This window comes from Dermacentor variabilis, chromosome 9 (genome assembly GCF_050947875.1).
Source record: "Dermacentor variabilis isolate Ectoservices chromosome 9, ASM5094787v1, whole genome shotgun sequence".
In the NCBI taxonomy this organism is placed as follows: Eukaryota; Metazoa; Arthropoda; class Arachnida; order Ixodida; family Ixodidae; genus Dermacentor; species Dermacentor variabilis.
This window is the reverse complement of record NC_134576.1, coordinates 107,086,313-107,105,991: the sequence shown is the minus strand read 5'-3', so window position 1 is coordinate 107,105,991 and position 19,679 is coordinate 107,086,313. Positions and strand designations below refer to the sequence as shown.

The 19,679-nt window shown below is 43.8% G+C and overlaps 1 protein-coding gene across 1 annotated transcript in view; it reads right to left on the bottom strand.

Moving 5' to 3' along the window:
* The window catches only part of LOC142557238 (uncharacterized), a 28,361-nt gene extending 9,212 nt beyond the window's left edge, over positions 1–19,149 (bottom strand). Inside the window, exons 1-7 of the mRNA XM_075668941.1 lie at positions 17,874–19,149; positions 16,959–17,179; positions 13,391–13,522; positions 10,824–10,985; positions 9,900–10,034; positions 8,996–9,068; positions 8,130–8,322 (exon numbers count right to left, since the gene is read on the bottom strand). Coding sequence (XP_075525056.1) covers positions 8,130–8,322; positions 8,996–9,068; positions 9,900–10,034; positions 10,824–10,985; positions 13,391–13,522; positions 16,959–17,179; positions 17,874–18,274 — 1,317 coding nt within the window. The 5' untranslated portion in view covers positions 18,275–19,149. The remainder of the gene's footprint in view (positions 1–8,129; positions 8,323–8,995; positions 9,069–9,899; positions 10,035–10,823; positions 10,986–13,390; positions 13,523–16,958; positions 17,180–17,873) is intronic.
* Positions 19,150–19,679: the final 530 nt, after the last annotated feature.

Sequence of the window (19,679 nt, the reverse complement as noted above, 5' to 3'; positions counted from 1 at the left end):
AGTTGTTTGTTGCATAGTCGCACCACTTGAGATACATCAAAAATTCATCATATAAAAATGTAACATTTTTCACAACATTTGACTACCACTACATGTAGCATGTGGCTCTTCTTACCAACATTTCTGTATCCCACCTATGTACACTGTTTACATGCACTGGCGCCACGTACTAATATGCCACAAGGCACCACATGAAATATTCATGACAGCAGCACAAATGATAATACAGCACAGTCTGCTAGAACTAGGTCGTGCGTTAAATTCCGAGCAGTGGCAGCGGACTTGGAAGCACTTGTTACAGTGAGCATCCAGTGCACATTAAAATCGCAGATGGTCCAAATTAATCTGGAGCCCCCACTTGACTGCAGTGTCTGTTTGCAGCCAATTTTTTTTTTTCCACTGTGCCTTTCTGCATGGTTCTATCAAAATGCATTCAATACCTAGAACAGCTTCAAGTGTGAAAATTTTGGCAAAGCAACTCACAGGCAGCACACATGTGTAATCTAAAATGTTGTTATCACTGGCTAAGCATGGACAGGGAACCAAAAAACTTTGTAAAAAACCCTTAACAGCCATTTTCTAGAACAAACTAGACTGCAGGCAAATTTGTAGTTCATGGGAGGTCATGCCCTTCATGAAAGTGTCAAGCACAGCGCCAGTACTCACACTTACAACTGTGGAAGTTGCTATAGGTCTAAAAAATAAAGCAACATGGCAAGCATTTCTCCCAACGTTATGCCACTTTCTCATATTTTACTGCACACACTTTTGCCATAAACAAACACTACACCAAAGTGCACGTAACCTCCCTCTAAAAGTTCAAAAGCAGAACTTGTACCAAACAATGCAAAATCCATTACAGGACAGGATCACAAGAAGCTTGTGATTCGAAGAGATCAACAACTGTCAAACTAGGGATGTCACTGTAGCCGACATATTGACAAGGACACTCGCCTTCGTCTAGTCGACTGACAAAATGAGGTGCCCGAATCGCAATAAGTTATTTACAGATGCATGCCAGTCTGACAACTGATACATCCGAGGCAGCAAAGCTCAAGCGACTTCACACACTCTTGGGAAGTACTATGGGTATTTTTGCCGGCTCATGGCCTCGCTAGCGTTGAAGCATAGTCGTGGCTGGCTGTTCTTGGTAACAGCTCCCACATAGGCTGTGTTGTAGCACCACAGCTACAGCCGTACAAGCTCCTAGCTGACCTCCAATGTGAGGCTGGCGTAATGCGACGTGAGAAGCAAAAATGACGGATTACTGGTCTTAAAAAAAAATTCACATACAAGTTGGCTATTCGAATGGCGTATAGAGAGGTAACTTCTATTTCATAATTATTTCATCATTATGTTTCAAAGCAAATTTAGGGCCCTAACACGCTTTGCATTGCATTTACGTTTGATATTGACACCGCCGTCACACGCCAGCATTCACCACCACACGAAAACTGCTGCAGAACTCCCCTTAACAGCTTCGCTGTAGAAGTTGCCTCCTGTGACGTCCATTGTTCAACCGCTGTAGATCGTAGTCAGAGGTAAAACGAAGACCGACCATAAACAATAACAAGACGTTTCAGCACTTGTACATGAGCCTTATTCACAATGTTTTACCGTTGACTATGATTAGTCTCAATCAAAGGCAAGCTTCATCGAACACCTCACTTCAGATCACTTAAAAATCATCACAGTCACTCGAGCCTCGCCAAACCGAAAAATCCAAGCCCACTCACAATCGGCATTTTTTTCTGAAGCAGTGGTGCCAGGCATGTTCTGATGGCTCACAAAATTGTACATCGGGGCCATGCAAGACACACAGTTTCAGAAAATCTCAGCCATCTCTGAATATCACGCTTATCACAGCCTACACATGCCCTCTAAACTTCCCGCCTTACACATGGTTTTCTGGTTTCCATCTCGAGTGCGCACTAGATAGCCAGTGTATGACCAAGCTTTTGAACACTAATGGAAAGAGAGCCTGGTTGAACCACGCGGCAAGCCATTTCGAACTTGCCAGTCCACATCAGTGCAAACTTTCCATGCGAGATGTGTCCAGGAGTACAAACACACATGTGTGGGGCAAGTAGGTCTTGCAAGAAATGTGTAAAAAATTCAAAGCCATCATCAGCTGCATCAGCTCTGACGAGTTTGATGCAGCTCACATATGGATTCACAAAGAAATGCAAAGGTAATATCCAAACATGCATCTTCCAGTTGAACGTGTGCAGGATGACATGATTTGCTGATTTGTACTGAAAGGCAGCAATGCTAACAAAACCAAACGTAAATAAGCTTTGAGCACCTATGAAACACAAGCGGCTACTATGGGCATTCAAGTGTTCCATAAAGGGTTTCTCAATGCTGTTGAACCCAGTTACAACAAAATCACATTCGACATGAAAAAGACCTTTGTAATATCTGATACACATTAAGCACACATGCTGATATCGGCAGGAAGAATCTTGCAATAGGGTGTGTGTAAAAAAAAAAAGTATGATGCCTCTTGCAAGCTAGCAAAGGATCTTCTGTCAATTTTGATGGCCTGTCGGCGGACTGTTGTGCTGATATGAGACACGGAAAAAAGCACCCAGTTACAGACACCCACTTTGCACCATTCTTAATGCACAATTATGCGATTGTGGCAATCGCACAGAACTTGCTAGCCAAGCCAAGCTGCTAGCCATGAGACTTCCATGCATCCAGGTTATACCGTTTCATTTTGCTCTTGCAGAGTGACATTTTTCCTAAGAATACACACATTTTGAGTCACATACAAACATACATTTGCTTTGTTAAAACCAACACTGTGTTTGATCTGGCTTTTGTTTTCAATATAGCAGTAGAATACTCGCTGAAATAGAGACAAATTTTAGATTCCCATCGTTGTATCCAGTAATTTCTTATATCTGTGTTCACTAATACATGGTTCAAGTGTGCAGTAAGTCCTCATTAACTGAACTTTTATATCTTGAAATATCGGCTAAGTCAAAATTTTTTTTTTTTTCTTGGCTTAGTGCGAACTCAATGCATTTTTCACCTGAGCATCTCAAAATGCTTTTGTGCCACACTCCGAATAACTCGAAATCTCGACCAATAAAACATTGCGGAATAAGTTGCTATGCAAAGCTTTCCACACTTTGTACACTGCTGTGATATCGGAAAAAAGTGACAGGACCGCGAAAAAGTTTGTAACAAATTGCACTTGATTCTGCACGGCTCTTGACAGCTGCCTACTGTTCAGAGCCGGCTGCGATCTCATTGATAATAGACAGTTTTAGTTAAACGCCCCTTACGTTTCGCTCTGCTCAGATTTCACGCGCTGAGACGCTGCAGGGAAGTGTAGACTTCGCATTCGATAACCGCGTCTTGCCAAGATGCAAGCGACGCGCTATCAGCTTGGCTGCAAAACGACCAAGAATCCAAGCAGACGCGCTTCGCTCAAACGGATTTGCAAGTGGAGCGAGGGAAGCGACCTTGCCACTGCCAGCATGAGTGTCAAGCACAAATGCACTAGCGTTGCTGCTAAACGATTGTGTGGAGATCGCAGTGTCAGCATGACATCACAAACCGTGCAAAATATCTCACAAAAAATGATATCTCGCGCATGTTACTTGGCAAAGGTCATCTACCGAAAATACCGCTCCTGGTGTATTGGGCTTTTGCAAGGAATTTAGTGGCTACTGGCGCCTATTTCGAAAGGCTCTACGTGGTCTTGTGGTGGGGTCAGGTGCTTATAGTATTTTCGTAAATTAACTTATCTCAAGACTCTGCTTACCTCAAAATTCTCCCCGGTTTCTACAACTTCGAGTTAACGTGGTCTTACTGCATAAATACAGACTCTCTGCTGCCAAGTGCAAACTACTTAATGAGGACGTCTGCAGCACTGAGCTGACTGATTGCAACAAGTGCCCTTAGGCATATGCACAATTGACACAGGACTAGTGTAGCCAAAGTCCTAGACTGAACTCGGGTCTGAAGGACTGCCCTAAACAATGAGCAAAAAAACACTCGTAAGGCACAGTCATCCATTGAAAGAATAGCAAAAATGGAAAGGACGGAAAGCCACATAAAGCAATTGCAAAGTGGAATATAATACAAGAGCAAGAAGAGAAGATGCAGCATGCTGTGAGAACAGTGACACTCAGATGTGTTTGTTGTCACACGTGACGACAATGTTGTGACGGTACACTCTACAGGTGTGGCAGGTTTTCACACAGCAGTTAAAGCCAGTGACGTTACTGTGCAGCCCTGCAAGCCATGGCTCAAACACTACAATTGAGGAGGAGTTTGAGAAGTAGTTAAGGACTGCGTAATAAGCGATGGAACAGAAAGTGCGGGGCGTAATGTCGAAGGGCTTCTAACCAGGTGTGGCAATTTTTAACAGACAAGAGCACTGTACACAATGCGCACTGACGATCACACTGGCAAAGTATTGCACTGCTGTGCACCATGAAAACTGAAATTTCAAACCAAACGTCGTGTGGCCTTCTGAAGGGAGCGACACTATAAGCCGGATTGTCGAGGCCAGACACATAAGAGCGCCTACGTAATTCACATTGCTGAAACGTCACTCACCGTTAAGCATGTGACTTTGAGAATTATTCAAGGCTATAGCAGTTATCTGTTTTATCTGTTGCTTCATTAGACAATATACAGAGAATTAATAAAACCTACAAACTGAATATCTGCGATTCTCGTTTTACTACGTGCCATGGCAAAAGGGACATACTTCTGCGTCGTCTGCTTCCCACGTCGTGCAGTCGCATGCACAGAAAGCGAAACTATCTGCCACCTTCTAACAGGTTTCAGTGCACGATCGTGTTCTTTGATAGGCTTGCATCTGCCTTAGTGCTCGTCTGGCACTGGCTTATCACACCGCTAGTCAGGCGTTCGCATGCACAGCCTGCAAAATTAGACACACGCAGCAGCTCGCGCATTAGACCGTCACCGGAAGTGCACCACACAGCAAAAACCTGCGAGAGGGAGAGAAAAAAAGAGGTGGGGCTTATGACGTAGTCATTACGCACTCCTCTGGCTCCGGTATGGGAGAACGCAGGGAAGGAATTTCGCTTGCGGAGGCTAGATGGGGGGAGAGAGTGTATGTTGGCAGCGAAGCTCGTCTTCTGAAATCATGGGTTTGTGACTGTTCAAATGTTTCCATCTCTGCTATTAATGAACCAATTTGAAAAATTGTAGCGGTAGAACGTTCCCTAGAGGGCATCTAACAGCTTCCAGCATATGACCAAAATTTGCTACAGCACCTGGTGAGATCCTTTTTTTAATAGACTTCGACAAAAGCTGGTAGCCGATATTCCAGTTGACATTAGAAGAGTTAGGCAGGCCATGAGATACGTAAAGCGGATAACTGGTAGTCTATTGGAGTTACAGAATGAGTACCAAGGGAAGGGAAGCATAGATGGTCTGAAGAAATGGGGAAGTTTGCAGACATCAGACGGGGTCACGCAGCATAAGACAGGGGCAAATTAATGTCACTTGGAGAAGGCCCACATCCTGCAGTGAACATAAAATAGGCTGATGGTGATGATACCTGCCCATAGATTCCTTTTAGCAGCATGGACAAGTTGGTGTTGGAATAGGAAAGTTGGCACATACATAATTGTTAAAGGTGGTACAACAGCAGTAAAAAAATATATATACCGAAGGCATGATGGCAGTACCGTGAATTAGCATGGTTAGACGAAAGGCAAGAAAGGTGGTTCCTTTTTCTGGCCCTTTGTATCTATTTGTGCAGTGTTGTCATCCACCGCAGATGTCTTCATTTGTGCAATGTCACCAGAGGCAAAGCGGTGATTCATATAGTTCACAAGCTCACTGCTCATTTGTCATCTGGGCATTCCCTTTGATGAACAAGAAGTAACTCACAAAAAACAAAGAAAAGAAGGAACAAAGCATGCACTACTAGTTGTAACCAAAGCTGATAAGCCGATGGGTCATTTGATAAATTGCCCATATGAGAACCAGCGAAAGATGCAGAGTGACTCCTCGGGAGATAACAAGAGAAAGCCTAACCCCACGTTTCACAGCAAAGCAGATGGCCAAATGCAACCTGCGAGGACACGTGCTCAAAGCTGCAACGAGGCAGCCCAACGAGGGTGGCAGGTGTGAAAGGGGGGAAGCCGAATACATATTCAGATATGCAATGGCTCAGAAATCGATAGTGCATGAGCACAAAGTACTGAGCATTAAAGGGACACCTTATAGAAACATTAGCTTAACGCGCACTGATAGCTAACGTGTCCAGAATACCATGACAGGCTGTGAGTGGAAGGCCAGCAAGGCAGGAAGGAATTAGAAAGATGGGCGATAACACCACCTTGCAATTCCTACACACACTTAAAGCTAGTTCATTGCTCGTCAATAATGCGTGATTACACTGCATATGAAAGTAAGCTAAGACTCAGTCAGAGAGAGAGCTTTTGGTTACTTTCTCTGTGCGACAGCCAGTCCAAGGTACGAAAAAATACCACGAAATTATTCGCATCACACTGCTATCACCGAATCCGTGATATAGGTGCAAACATGTTAGGAAGTTCGGCCTACCATTTTCTTCACTACACCTAAACCTCGTTATAGTGAGACAGGATATAATTGGTATAGTGAAGTAAATGTAATTCACCTTGAAATCCCTAATGAGATCCAGGTATTTAAAGCCTGGTTTTAACGAAGTAAAACTGTTCAGCCAATGGATATAATGAACTAGATTAGTCTCCAAAACCGAAAGTACCGACCGCTGTACACCAAGCATATCGCTTTCCGCCGGGTTGCGCGCTCGTTTGGTGCGGCTATTCAAAATTTCTGCATTACACACACCGTCAAGCAACACCGATCTCTCTCATCGCCGTGCGTAGCCACGTGCTCAGAGGCTGTGCATAAGCAAGACAGCCTCTGTGCACAGCCAGCTGTGGCAAGTAGCTGGCAAAGCTAGGCTGGTAGGTGCACCCTTCGATACTGCAATCTCGGAGGCCATGCCTAGCTGCATCGCACCATGTATTCATGATGATACTTGCACGCGGAATAACAAAAGACCAGTGCTTCCACTTTCTCTCCCTGCGGCGCACCATGCTGGCTGACGCAGCTGGGCGTGACCTCCAAGATGACACCAGCATGAGCAAGCCAAGCCAAGCCAAGTCAGCGCGCTCACACAGCAGACATAGAATTAACCCTGACGGCGGAGCTGCGGGGCCAGGAGAGAGTGGTGAGTCAAATAGTTTTGCTTTCATGGGCCGATCGCGTTCATGCATATGGCCACAGTGTTTCTGGCACTGCACCAAGCAAGCTCTGCTGGCTGTACACTTCAACGGGTTTGCAACATCACACAAAGGTGAAACCACCTCCGAAAGTCATGGAGGTCGCCCAAGAATACCGCCCCAGCTGCGTGGTCGGTGCACCGTGTAGTGTGCCACATACTGACCGAACACAATGGACTGCGTTAGCATCACAGCGTGCTAGCTGGTCCTTTTGACCGCGTCACTGTGTCGCTGGTTTCACAAGAATATGTGCGAGCCAAGTGGAAAGCAGGAGTGAAGGACCATCACATCGGAACATAAGGATGCTATTGCAAAAGCTGTCGCCTCAGGCACTAAAAAGTCGTGTGTTCCACAGGCCAGTGAGTTATTGCTGTTGTTTCATGAAAATTTCATTGCATATGCTGCCACGTAGCAGTTCGGTAGGCCGTGGAGCCGTAGTCTCCTTTGCACGTTTAAAGTTGTACACACCACTGGGTACATATTGCAGTAAAAGACGATAATCAATATAACAAAGTAACTTCAGCTTCCCTTTCAACTTCGTTATAATGAGGGTCGAGTATAGTAAGAAATTTTTTCTGTCAAGGGAATGCATAAAAGATTTCTGAGAGGACAGTTTGCCATTCTAGACTGACTTGGTAACTCTCGTGTCTGCCTTTAGAGAAAAAAAAGGGAACAAAAGCATTAAAGCATTAAAGCCTTTGCAATAGCATCCTTATGTTCCAATGTGATGGTCCTTCACTCCTGCTTTCCACTTGGCTCGCGCATATTCTTGTGGCAGGGTCCTTTGTGTCAAGGCCAAACAACCACAGTGCTTCACTTTTTTCCCAGGTGGAGGGAACGGGTCAACGTGTTGCTCACTTCCGAAGTCTGGCTTGACCAGTTGATATTTCGGCCGTCGCTGGACACCACAGGGATGGGCTTGTCAGCGACGCCACTGTTGATGAACGTCCCAATTTGCAGAAGGTCGTGGTTGCGCCAGTGACGGCGGACCGCGTCCACAAACGCTTGCACGAACACGCTGCCATAGTGAGGATCCCGGTAGGACAGGGAGCTGCAAATAATTTCAACAACACACACATCAGGGGGGATGTTGGGCACCAGGCCCTACTAACACGATTTTAGGGTCAGATTGCTTCCAGAACAAAACAATGAAGGCCTGCTTGCAGACAATGTGAAGGCTACCGCTCTCGCTGCTCTTGTTTTTAGCTAATGAAAACATTCAGCAAGTAACTTCTGCAAAAATCTACAATTTTGAGGAGGTGTTTGTCAAAGAGAAAAATTGTCACTCGCCAGAGAGTTTTATGAAGATACAAAAGAAAGTTATGCAGGCTTCTCAGAAAGGAAGTTTTGCGTTAAAGAAAAATGCATCCTGGTTCAGGGATTCAACCTGGGACCCAACACTTTTCCAGGCCAGTCGCTCTGCCATCTGAGCTGACTAAAAGGTTAGCAGATGGCAGCGTGAGGCCAAATTAAACAACTCAACAATGTGCCATTCTTTGGTGGAAGATAGTGTTTCACTTTAATGAGTTAGTTTGTCTTATTTTTGTTTTCTTAATATATTATGTGGAAAGTTGCATACACGCAGTTATTTACAACAATGTGGTTCTAAATAACCTTCTAATTAATACAGATGAAAAAGGAACTGTACTATCTCTGCTACAGGCAATTTCTTCAGGTCTAGATGGGGGGGACGTCTGTCATGCATACGACAATAGCAATCTTACTAAGGCACTGTCGACATGAACTTCAGCATGTGAGCCCGGCTCCGTCTTTCACCAGTTGTCCTTGGCAGTGGTTCTGAAATGAAATGGAAGTGATCTGTGACTTGCTGCAGAAGGCAGTAATGTGACAATGCTCCACTTTTCAATTCATGCAACAAAGACAACTGGTCTGCGAACAGTAGCGACTGCAAACAAAAACACCACGTGATACCCCACACCCGAGGTCTTGGCTTCAGCTGCGTCTGAAGGCATTGTTTGGGTGTTTTGGCTTTGACGCATTGCTTTAGTCTTTGTTTTGCTTAGCACCAATCAGAACCTTGCCAATTTGCATTGGTGTTGTTACTTATAAAAGTACCCACAAGGGGGTCCCGTAGCTCATCACTACAGGTGAGCCTCCTATAAATAAGCACAATTGATAAGTTCAAAATTATAACATCGAAAGTGTGCCTCGTAATCATATAATGGTTTTGGCACGTAAAACCCCATAATTTAAATAACATCAAAACAACATTACAAATGCATACAGAAACACATTTCAAACGCACACACAAAAAAAAACAAATTGAAAAAAGAAATTTACACTTACATGATCATTTGTAACCTGTTAGAAACGAAAACGGTTACACTTTAATTAAAGGTTACACTTTAAATCAGTACCTGTTTAACTTTAACCAGCTAGCCAACCTCACCATCTTCCTTGGGTATGTTTCCTTCATATCTTTTGGCTGCTAGATGGTGGATGCTGACTTCCCCTTTTCATATACCCACAGCCTACTTTCCCACTGATCTAAATTTCACCGAAGCATAGCTTTGTTTGTAGGTCTCAATTAGCTGTCATCCATTCAAACAATTCCACATCAACAGCCGCCCACATTGCACAGAAGACTTTATGCATCATGGAACCAACCAGATAAGCCTTCGTTCTGGCAAGCCTGGACACAGAGAACCTTTGGCTTGTCCCGGAGACCATCACATTTCTCGCAGAGGTAGCTCTCAATGGTGTCAAGATCCACCTTTTTGCAGTCGCTTGCATAAAACCCACCTGGAAGGATATGTAATGTCACGTGATAAGCACTTCTTTTCGGGAACTGTCCCAGGGGCTAGGTGGCCTACGACACTTTGCTAACAATCATGAGGTCACAGGTTAGGTTAGACGATACGCAGTTTATCAGAATGGTCGAAGAAAAAAAAATCACAGTTCATTGCATACTGCCATAGCCATGTCTCCATTCTGCCTCCACCTGTGTGTAGTGGGCCAGTGTTTGTAGCTTTTCACCTCTACCTCTGAGGCTAAACCCCCTGTACAGTAGTACTGTGATGTTCAAGTGACGCACGTCATTCACTTGACACCTGTCCAGCTCTAAGCTTGTTAACAGTAACGCTTAATTTTAGCATCGGAAGCAATGCCATCCTACAGCAGGGGCATTAACATACGGCATGAGTGATGAAGAGGGCTTATCCCATGCCAGAAGCCTTACCAGCTAAAGTTCTATAAGCCACACCAGATGTCACGGCCTTCCACCACAAATATGTGAATCCAGATTACAGAATAGTCAGCTTGCAAAGTCTGTGATAACCATGAACTGCGTGCCCTCATAAAAGTCAAAAGCTTCCATCTCTTCACTTTGCCTTTCAGTATGGACCTAATCCATGATACACACCACGCTTAAACCTGAAAGAGCTGTCACTCTGTAAACTGCAGTTTTGAACCAGCACAAGTGAACAGCACTCATTTTTAGGACAAACATAATCGTTCACTCAAACAATGTATTGCTGTCAAAATAATAATGACTCAATGGCTTGCACAATTATTAGGGTCAGGTCATCTTACCTCTGTACCCATGTGACAAGATGATGAAAACAAGAGCATCACTCTTCCGGTGATCCCAAACTGTGGCAATTTCACGTAGTAATTTTTCAATTTCACTTAATGTGTAGTCGTCATACACTCTGACATCGAAATCCAGCTCCTCCCACAGGTGTTTGAGCGCCTCTGAAGGGAAGAGAAATTTTTAATATGAGTTAAAGCTGTGTATTAATGGACAGGAGGTTAAAAGCAAGCAAATGTCCTTGCCATTGTGGAGGAATTGTAGCAAAGCAAACATTAGTCTTTTAAAAAATATAAAGCATTCTTTTTACTTGTAGTAAAACAGATACATTGACATTATAGAATATACACCAAGCTGCACAGCTTGCTACAAGCTTTGCACAAAGAAATTTGCAGGAAATACCTTACGAAATGACCAGAAATAACACTGCCCCACAAATAATATTTAATGACAAACGCCCCTCAATCATGGGAACTAGCGCAGTCGTGTCTTACTGTTCCACTTTTTCCAGTTTAAAAAAGTTTAAGCCACTTGAACCTTGCACATATATAAGATTACACTTGGCCATTATGCTATCATTATGGAGATACTATTGAAACAAGTTTTTGACTGTATTTATAATATTTCCTGATCAGCTTCAAATGCACCAATTTTACACAACTTGTTGTTTGTAGTACTCAAAACTATTTGCAACCAATGTTCCTCTTTACGAGTGTTTGTTTTTACTGCTTTATGAAAGTTTAAAATTTATTTTTGTTATTTGTATTACCATTTGCCCATTATGCCAATTTTAGGTCCCGACTAAACCTTACAATTACATCTTATGGGTGACGTAGATGTGTGCAGGCCTGTGTAGTAAGTAAAACTATAATTAATAAATAAATAAATAAACATCTCGTAGCAGCTACGTAACGAACTTAAATTTCACATAGCAAAGAAGATGGAATTGGCTGAGCGCGTGCACCATGGTGCGTGGTCACAGGAAGTGTCTGGACTGACTATTAAACAGGCTACAAGCTCATTCCATGGTTCGTCCAGAAGGCCTTAACTCGCCATGAAAAAGCCTTCAGCGGTATCATCACGGGCTCAGCTTTTTCGTGTGTATCCTTTAACAACGTAGCATGTGAGATGGATTCCACAATGGATGTGAATTTCTGCTCTGTTAAGACATGAAACTTCTCATTTAATGGATCACTGTGCAGGCAGTAAAAACTGCAGGTTGAAACTTTTTAGTCTGAGGCAACCTGCTAATGATTTGTGGGATTCCAAACGTTTTCACAAATATCACAGTCTGTAAACTTTTGTGGCCGACTGTATACACATCAGGCAACCCGATGCCTGCCTAGCTAAAGCATGTTTAGATAAATTCTAAAAGAAATTTACCTCTTACTGACTTGTATTAAATATATATGAATTGAATGCATGAAGTGGTCTCATTAGACAAATGCTAAACCAGTTTGGATGAAATTGGCTGCATTAAAAATGAAACAGTACAATTGTAACAACAGCTGTGCAAAGCTATATATTATTTAGCCACCGAAATTTTTAACAAAGTGAAAAAATTAAATCGAAAAGAAACTGCAATTCTACAAACTGCATCAGACAGTGCAGAAACAACAACTGGGAAACAGGAGATGTCCTACATTTTTTTTTATTTCTTCAGTCTTTCTATTAGCAGTGCTGAGGAATATGAACCTGTGCTGTGGCAAAGAGAATTTAGGCCGAATTCAAAAACTGCAATGTTTAACAAAAACACACACAAATTCATGAATCATTTCCACAAAGGTGACTGTGAAGGAGAAGTTCAGTTTCCAATCGGACTTTTCATGCTAATAAGCTATGTGCTGCTCCAAGTCACGAACCAAGTTGCGTACTGCACAAAAGTGACACCGAAAGCATCTCACCAAAGTGATCAATTAGCGCTGCTAATGTGCCGTGAACAGTGCAACACAGGGCAAGAACATAAAAAGAAGACACACACACACAGCAATTACTTGTAAGAATGTCTTTATACAAACATATATAAATAGAGAAATAAAAAACAAGAACATACGTAAACATGTCATGTCACTCCCACCGTCTGGGCATCAAGGGCACGAGTGACATGACATGATTACTACATATTAGTTTCATTTTTCTGTGCTTGTCTTTTATTTCTGTCTAATTATATGTCTGCCCTTTCAGAATAACGAAAAGTTGTTAGAAGTCATTGCTGTGTGTGACCTCTTATGAACTTGTCCAGTGTTGTGCTATGTAAAATTCAAGGTGATCAGCCTACAACAGGTCTAAATTGAGACGTTATAAATGTAAATATGCTTTTCTTTCATATTCTCATCTCTCTGAACACAATTAAACTAAAAGTGTGAAGATAAAATTTGGACAAAAAAAGAATGGGAATGATCACAGCACCACATTCATTTTTTTTTTCTACTTTTCGTCAAAGTTTTGTCTCTATGCTGTTAGTTTAATCACGCCTAAACCAACTAACCCAAATGTGCATCTTGCTTCTCTAAACAACCTGACAACACCACATTGACGGAACGGAACGAAAGCAAACATTTTCTTTTACCAACATCTTTCTTTGTTCCCCGTCGTTCCTCCAGCTTGATCTCCCTCTTTGGATCTTTGAACACATTATGGTTTAAAATGACAGCATATCCATGGGGACTGTTTGTCATGGAATACCGGGGCACTGTTTCACCTAGACATGAAGAAATTGACCTTCAGTAAGCAACAGGCAGCTTTATCTGTCAACACTGAGTGTCTCCTCTGAACAGCCAGAGTGGATACAGAACGGCACAAGATTTCGCTATCACGCAAGTATGTACCAGTTTAACTAATTCTTTGGGCATTCCATTTTTGACAATACAAATTAAATAGTATGTGGTGTCTTATTTACATAAAGAACTGGCCCTAGTGAGTCATTAAAGACACAGCCCCATTGCAAATCTATGCCCCAACATATGGCCATATGTTGCCCAGTTTGAATTGTGTACTTGAAGTGATTGGTTACTAGGCTCAAATTAAGCATTACAGTCACCCATACGCTTGTAATTCATTAGGAAAAGCTTGGGAGATCTACCCCAAAAACCAAGACCACCAATTTAAGTTTGCTGTGTGTCTCATTCAACCAGACATCTGCACGACTGCTATAAGAAAAATGGCTTCCTGCATGGCATTCTACATAGCGCACAAACACATTGCAATTCAACACTCACGGACTCGCTGCCACATCCGCCGTGCCTCGTAAAACTTGCAAATGACTTGTGATAATGCAAAGTTATATGAAAATTTAGAATTCCAGTTCGTTCTAAATATTTCAGTTGTCCAGCGTGCTTTAAATGCATTTTAACAAACTGCTTTGAAAAATGGGGGAGAGAAAACTCCACACTGTCCAACGATATCCAAGCAGTGTTCACCACATTGACAACTCCTCACTTCTCTTGATGAGTTGCTTAATTTAAACAAGGCTTTCGGTTAGTTCAAACTTTTTTTATTTTCCCAGGGCATAGCAATTCGGCTAGAAATTTCTCATGAGAGGGACATTCACAGAGCGTGTACAATCATAATGTACCCATGTTTTGATGTTAAGGCTACTGGGAGCATTAAAAGGCACTGATAATGTGATGTGATAACTTTATTTGGAATCCGGCGATTGGAAGGCCCGGGCCTGGGGCCGCCTAGACGGCCACTGGGAGCTGCTGCTCCCGTGCGGCTTCCTTGGCTCGCTGGACGGCCCAAAGTTGGTCTTGGAGTTCTGAGCTGAGCAGCACGGCCGACCACCGCGCCCGTAGATTTTCTGGGGAGACTGCCATTTTATTTTGGTATATTTCACATCCCCACAACATGTGTTGAAGGGTGGCTCTAACAGAATTGCATAGCTTGCACATATTGCTCTCGTATATATCGGGGTAGAAAAGTTTTAGTTGCACGGGACTCGTATAAGTTTCTGTTTGTAGTCGCCTCCAAGTAACGGACTCAACTCTGTTCAGTTTAGTGTGAGGCGGTAGTAATACTCGCCTCCGATTTTGATAGAATTTGGTAATATCGCTAAATCTTGTTAATATATCTTTTTCTCTCCAGATTTCCTCCTCCGCGTTCTCCTCACCGATGGAAGTCACTCTTTGCTCAGCTCGGCGAGTAAGACCTCGAGCTTCGCGGTGTGCTACCTCGTTGAGGTTGACTGCGGGAATGTCTGGAGTGTCACGATGCATCTCACAATGCATGCCTTAGCTTTGTCTCCACCTGATATCATTTGGGCTGTGCGAAAGGACTCCTGTTTTTTACTTGGAGCACACCTTAACTAGCTCTTCGTCATTCAAATCTAAACAAAAATCGGCAGTACCTGTATATAGCACTACAGGCAGCACTGTGTAGCCTAGGTGGCGCAGCATACCATTCTGCCCCTTCTTGTATTTCTCAGTGGCTAATCAGTATAGGTTAGCCATACGTATGTATAAATAGTGGCATGAATCATAAGAGTTTCTCGCTATACTACCTATAGGAAAATCTGGCACTGCTGCACTGTTGAATGCATGGGAATGCCGGTATATGGTGACTGCGGATTGGCATCGTCCTCAGAGAACCAGGACACCTTGAAGACGCACCTGGGTAGTACGTTTCGTCTGTCAAATTATTCATTTCCTACTAAAACATCATGTAATGAGCTGTTTACCTTTATTATTACACAAAAACATGTTTTGTTTATTTATGAGGACTTGTGATTGAATATCTAATTATATGAGTCATAAAAACTATTAGCGTTGGAGGAAAAGTTGGAGGTCAGATGATAATGTCTGCACTCGCTTTGGAACAGTTTGTCATCTTTTCATGTTGGCATTGCTAGATTCTGCATTTTATGTGAGTAAACTTCATTAAAAGATGTAATATGGGTGAAAAAAAACCTTTCATGAAGATTTTATTTTAAGAACGCATAATCCGTGTAGCCATATCCACGTTTTAGACGAAGCCTCGTACAACACCAGCCAATACAAGCCTCGCACGCCCATATACCATCATTCCCATGACGGCACAGCACTCGTTAGAAAACTCCCATAGATGGCGGCACCAGGTTTCCCTCTAGGTAATACAGTGAGAAACTCGCAAATCATAGTTTCGTAAAATTACTAGACGTAACTCTGGCACTGCGATCATCAGCCACCATGGCAACAATGTGTAGTAGATGGATTCTGTCTGATCTTCTTGCTTGGGGCTTCAGACGTTCTTGTGGATTCGTTTATAACAATTTATCCGGGCTTAAATTGGCCTAAATTTCAAAGCAATTTATACTTCTTTAATGCAGAGAGTAATAATATTCTGCTAGCATGCAATAATCACTGCTAATTACAGTGGTTTTGCTTGATCATGCATCTGTGGCGTAATGCTTTCAATACCAGGCCTCTACGCTAGAGGTCTGGTGTTCAAATCCTGCCATCAGTCAACCTTAATAATGTTCATTTAATTATTTATAACACAGTACTTTATTATAAATGATCATTTTGCAAACCCGCGAAGCCATTTAAAGCCTGAAGGACAAAGTTTAGGCAAATCCATGTAGTACCCATCGTTACTATGCTGGCTGAACTGCCCTGCATGCAGCTTCCGTAGACATTAGCCCCACAGTCCCCTTTAGCAAGTGTATGAAACTCTATGGCATGAATAAACACTCGGGGGATCATTCCTAACAATGAGGACTGTGGCTTGAGGTGTGTTCTTCACAGTACCAAAGAGGGTGCCTTAGCTGCCGAATCGACAGACTTCAGACAAAGTATATACTTCTTAATGAATGATAGCTTCACGGATGTGTATTATTGTATGTGCTAGTTGGTTTGGCGAAACTAAATTGCCTCAACATGTGCTAGTTGGTTTGGCAAAATTAAATTGCTTCAACATTTTCCAAAGCAACACTGACAAGCAGCAGTCATAAAACAAGAAACTGCTACAGAAGCACGCTTACAACACCACATGACCAGCGCATAACAGAGACGAAGGACACTGGGAGACACGGTCAGTGTTCGTCTTTGTCCCCGTGTCCTTCACACTGGTTGTCGAAGTGCAGTAGCAACTCGCCCAAAGCTTCGCTTAACTGCTAATAACACCAGTACTAGGACAAATCACTTGCAAAGTATGAGACTTACAAAGATGCTCTAAGAGTTCTTCATTGTTGTATGCTGCCCTTATATGTTCGTAAAGAGCAGAATAGTTGTCCAGAGTAATGATGCTGTTCTCATACAGCAGCACGATGACTGCTTCTGCGTGTGTTGGCACACCGGACAGCGAAGATTCAGGCAGAAAGTGCCTCAAGATCTCTGCAGCCTCCTCATCCAAGCAGGACTCGCAGAAGCTGGCCAACTCGCGCCTTGAACGGGAGAGAAAGGTTGCAAAAATATAAAGGTTTCCAAGCACTATCGGCAGTTAAAGAAAGGCACTTTCCCATGCACATTCATTTGCCACTTAAAAGGCTTTCTATAAAAAGGGCTCTCGTTCGCTGTAAATAAGCATTTTTGGAAATATTTTGTAAGAAATCGCTTATTGATAGAGTGCACCTCTCACACAATGGGCCCAAGCAGCGTCAGAGCTGAACGCACTCCCACTTCTGCACATCACTCAATGACTATTTGAACGACACAGATAGCTGCCACAGCACAGGTCAAACGGGACTGCTGAGCGTTGCCATGGTTGTTTGCCCCTTAACTGATATGTGATGACGACAGATGAAACGTACAGCTAACAGTGACTATGACGCGAGCTTGCATCACTGGAATTTGCACAGCCGGCCCTTAATAAGAAACAGCATGTAAAAGCATCAATCAACACCTGCTGCCACGATGGCTGCCCACATTGATGTGGGATCAGAGAGATCTGTTTGTTCCGTTTGTCCCCTTTGTCCCAATTCTTGGGCTTCCCAACAACGTTCCAAATGGCTGCTAATGTATATGTAGTCTCATGGCCTCTCTCCTTTCTGCCCGAGCGTCTTAGGTGCTGACGGTATAACTCATTACAACCAGGGTATGTAGTCAGATTGGCCAACATGTATAGTTCAGGCAACTTACCAAAATTTTCTGACACTCCTGGGCGACTGGTAAAGTGTGCTGGCTTTGTGGCTGCAGATTCCAAATATCCTTCGCATGAGCGCGAACTTGTGCATTACGTACAGCATCTCCAAGGCGGTTTCATCGACCGACGCGCCGCACTCGACCAAACAACCTTTGACGACGTCGATATCGGAACTGGCACCGGTCAGGTAGCGCACCAGGGCGCGCGATCGCTGCGAAGGCGGTACGCCGTGCTGAGAGTTCATCGCGCCGTACACGAGAAACGCGAAGCGCACGCGGTCGACGCCAACTAATTCGTTGACAACGGCTACATAGCGGCAGGCGGGCGTCTGCAAAGCCTGCGTAATCGCAGCGTCTTTGGGGAGGAGTTGAGCGTCTGGACTGAACGCGACAGCCATGTCTGGAGGAGCGTGAACCGCGAAGTCGCTGCGATCATGTAGTGAGAAACTCTATGGTTGCGATAAACCCGCTTCCATAGTGCCCGCTTCCTTCTAGATGTTGCAACGTTTGGATGCAATATTGCGCAATGCGATGAGCAGATTCACAGGTGCCTAATACGGAAGAGGCGAGGATGGTAGTAAGGCCCGTAACGCTAGCATGCGATCAGCATAACGGCAACCGATCAAATGTCGAATCCGCTTCTAGGGGCTATAGACTCTGTAGTGACGATTCAATACGGAAGATTGGTAGCCGGCGTGATCGTACTGCGCTAATCAGATGGCATTGACACCAGCTCAACACCACAGTTCATTCTTGCAGCTCTGTGCTGCTTGTCCAACTGGCCGAACATAAGGCGCCGGCACGGGCACAAGAGCCTTGTGGAACTTTCGCCGGTTTCGCCCTGCCTTTCGGCGTGTTGATCTCGATCGTTCCGATAGGCGTTCCCGTGGTATCAAGCCATAGAATAAAGAATCAACTGTATCAAACACGGAACAAGGTTGCCACATCGACGCTATACAAGTTCCTCTTGCTGTTCAAACAACGCGCACAGCACTGAGACAACCGATGGGATATCGTTTGTACGATGTACTGTACGAGGGTCAACATATACATGCAATACGCACGGACCGCACGGACCGCACTTCCTCCTTGATCTGAATCCTAGATAAACAAGGTAACCAATCCCTAGAGAAAACAATCTTTTTGATCTAGAGATTAAATAACGCCCCTTAACTAGGGATTGGCCCGCTGCGTTACCGTGCGATACTTAATAAAGTGACGGCTTTTGTGTCATATTTTGCGTAGCCATCATAACTTAACTTGCGTAGCATTGCGCGCGTAGAGAACTCTTTGCGCGTACCGTGATCTCGGAAGCCTCGTTGCGATCGCGACTGGAAAGGGTTACAATCATAGAGTTTCCTACAAAAATTAGTAATTTTTATAGGAAACTCTATGAGTACAATATTTCATTTAGTGAATGCTATTATAGTGAGAAACTCTATCACGACCAGCTCGATGAGACGTTCATTTGAGGGATCGCCAGTCGTTTTTGCGCAGGCGCCAGTAAGAGAGAGAACGAGAGAGAAAATCTGGGGGCTTTTGCTCTTTAAATATGACTCTGCCTAGGTACTACGGAGGAGGCTTCTTAGCGCGTGTTGTAGGCTTTTGTCCCTAGGCGAGCCGGCATTGCGAATTGGGATCCAACTTGGTCACGCTCGGACGCTGGCTGCCGGCGCGGTAAAGTAGGTGAAGCAGCGGGCAAGTCAGTCGTGGCGTGTCGTAGCTTTCTCGCGCCTTACGGCGATGTACCTTATAAATAACATCACAGATGTTTCTGTGGGAGCAGTAGGGACTGTACGCGTA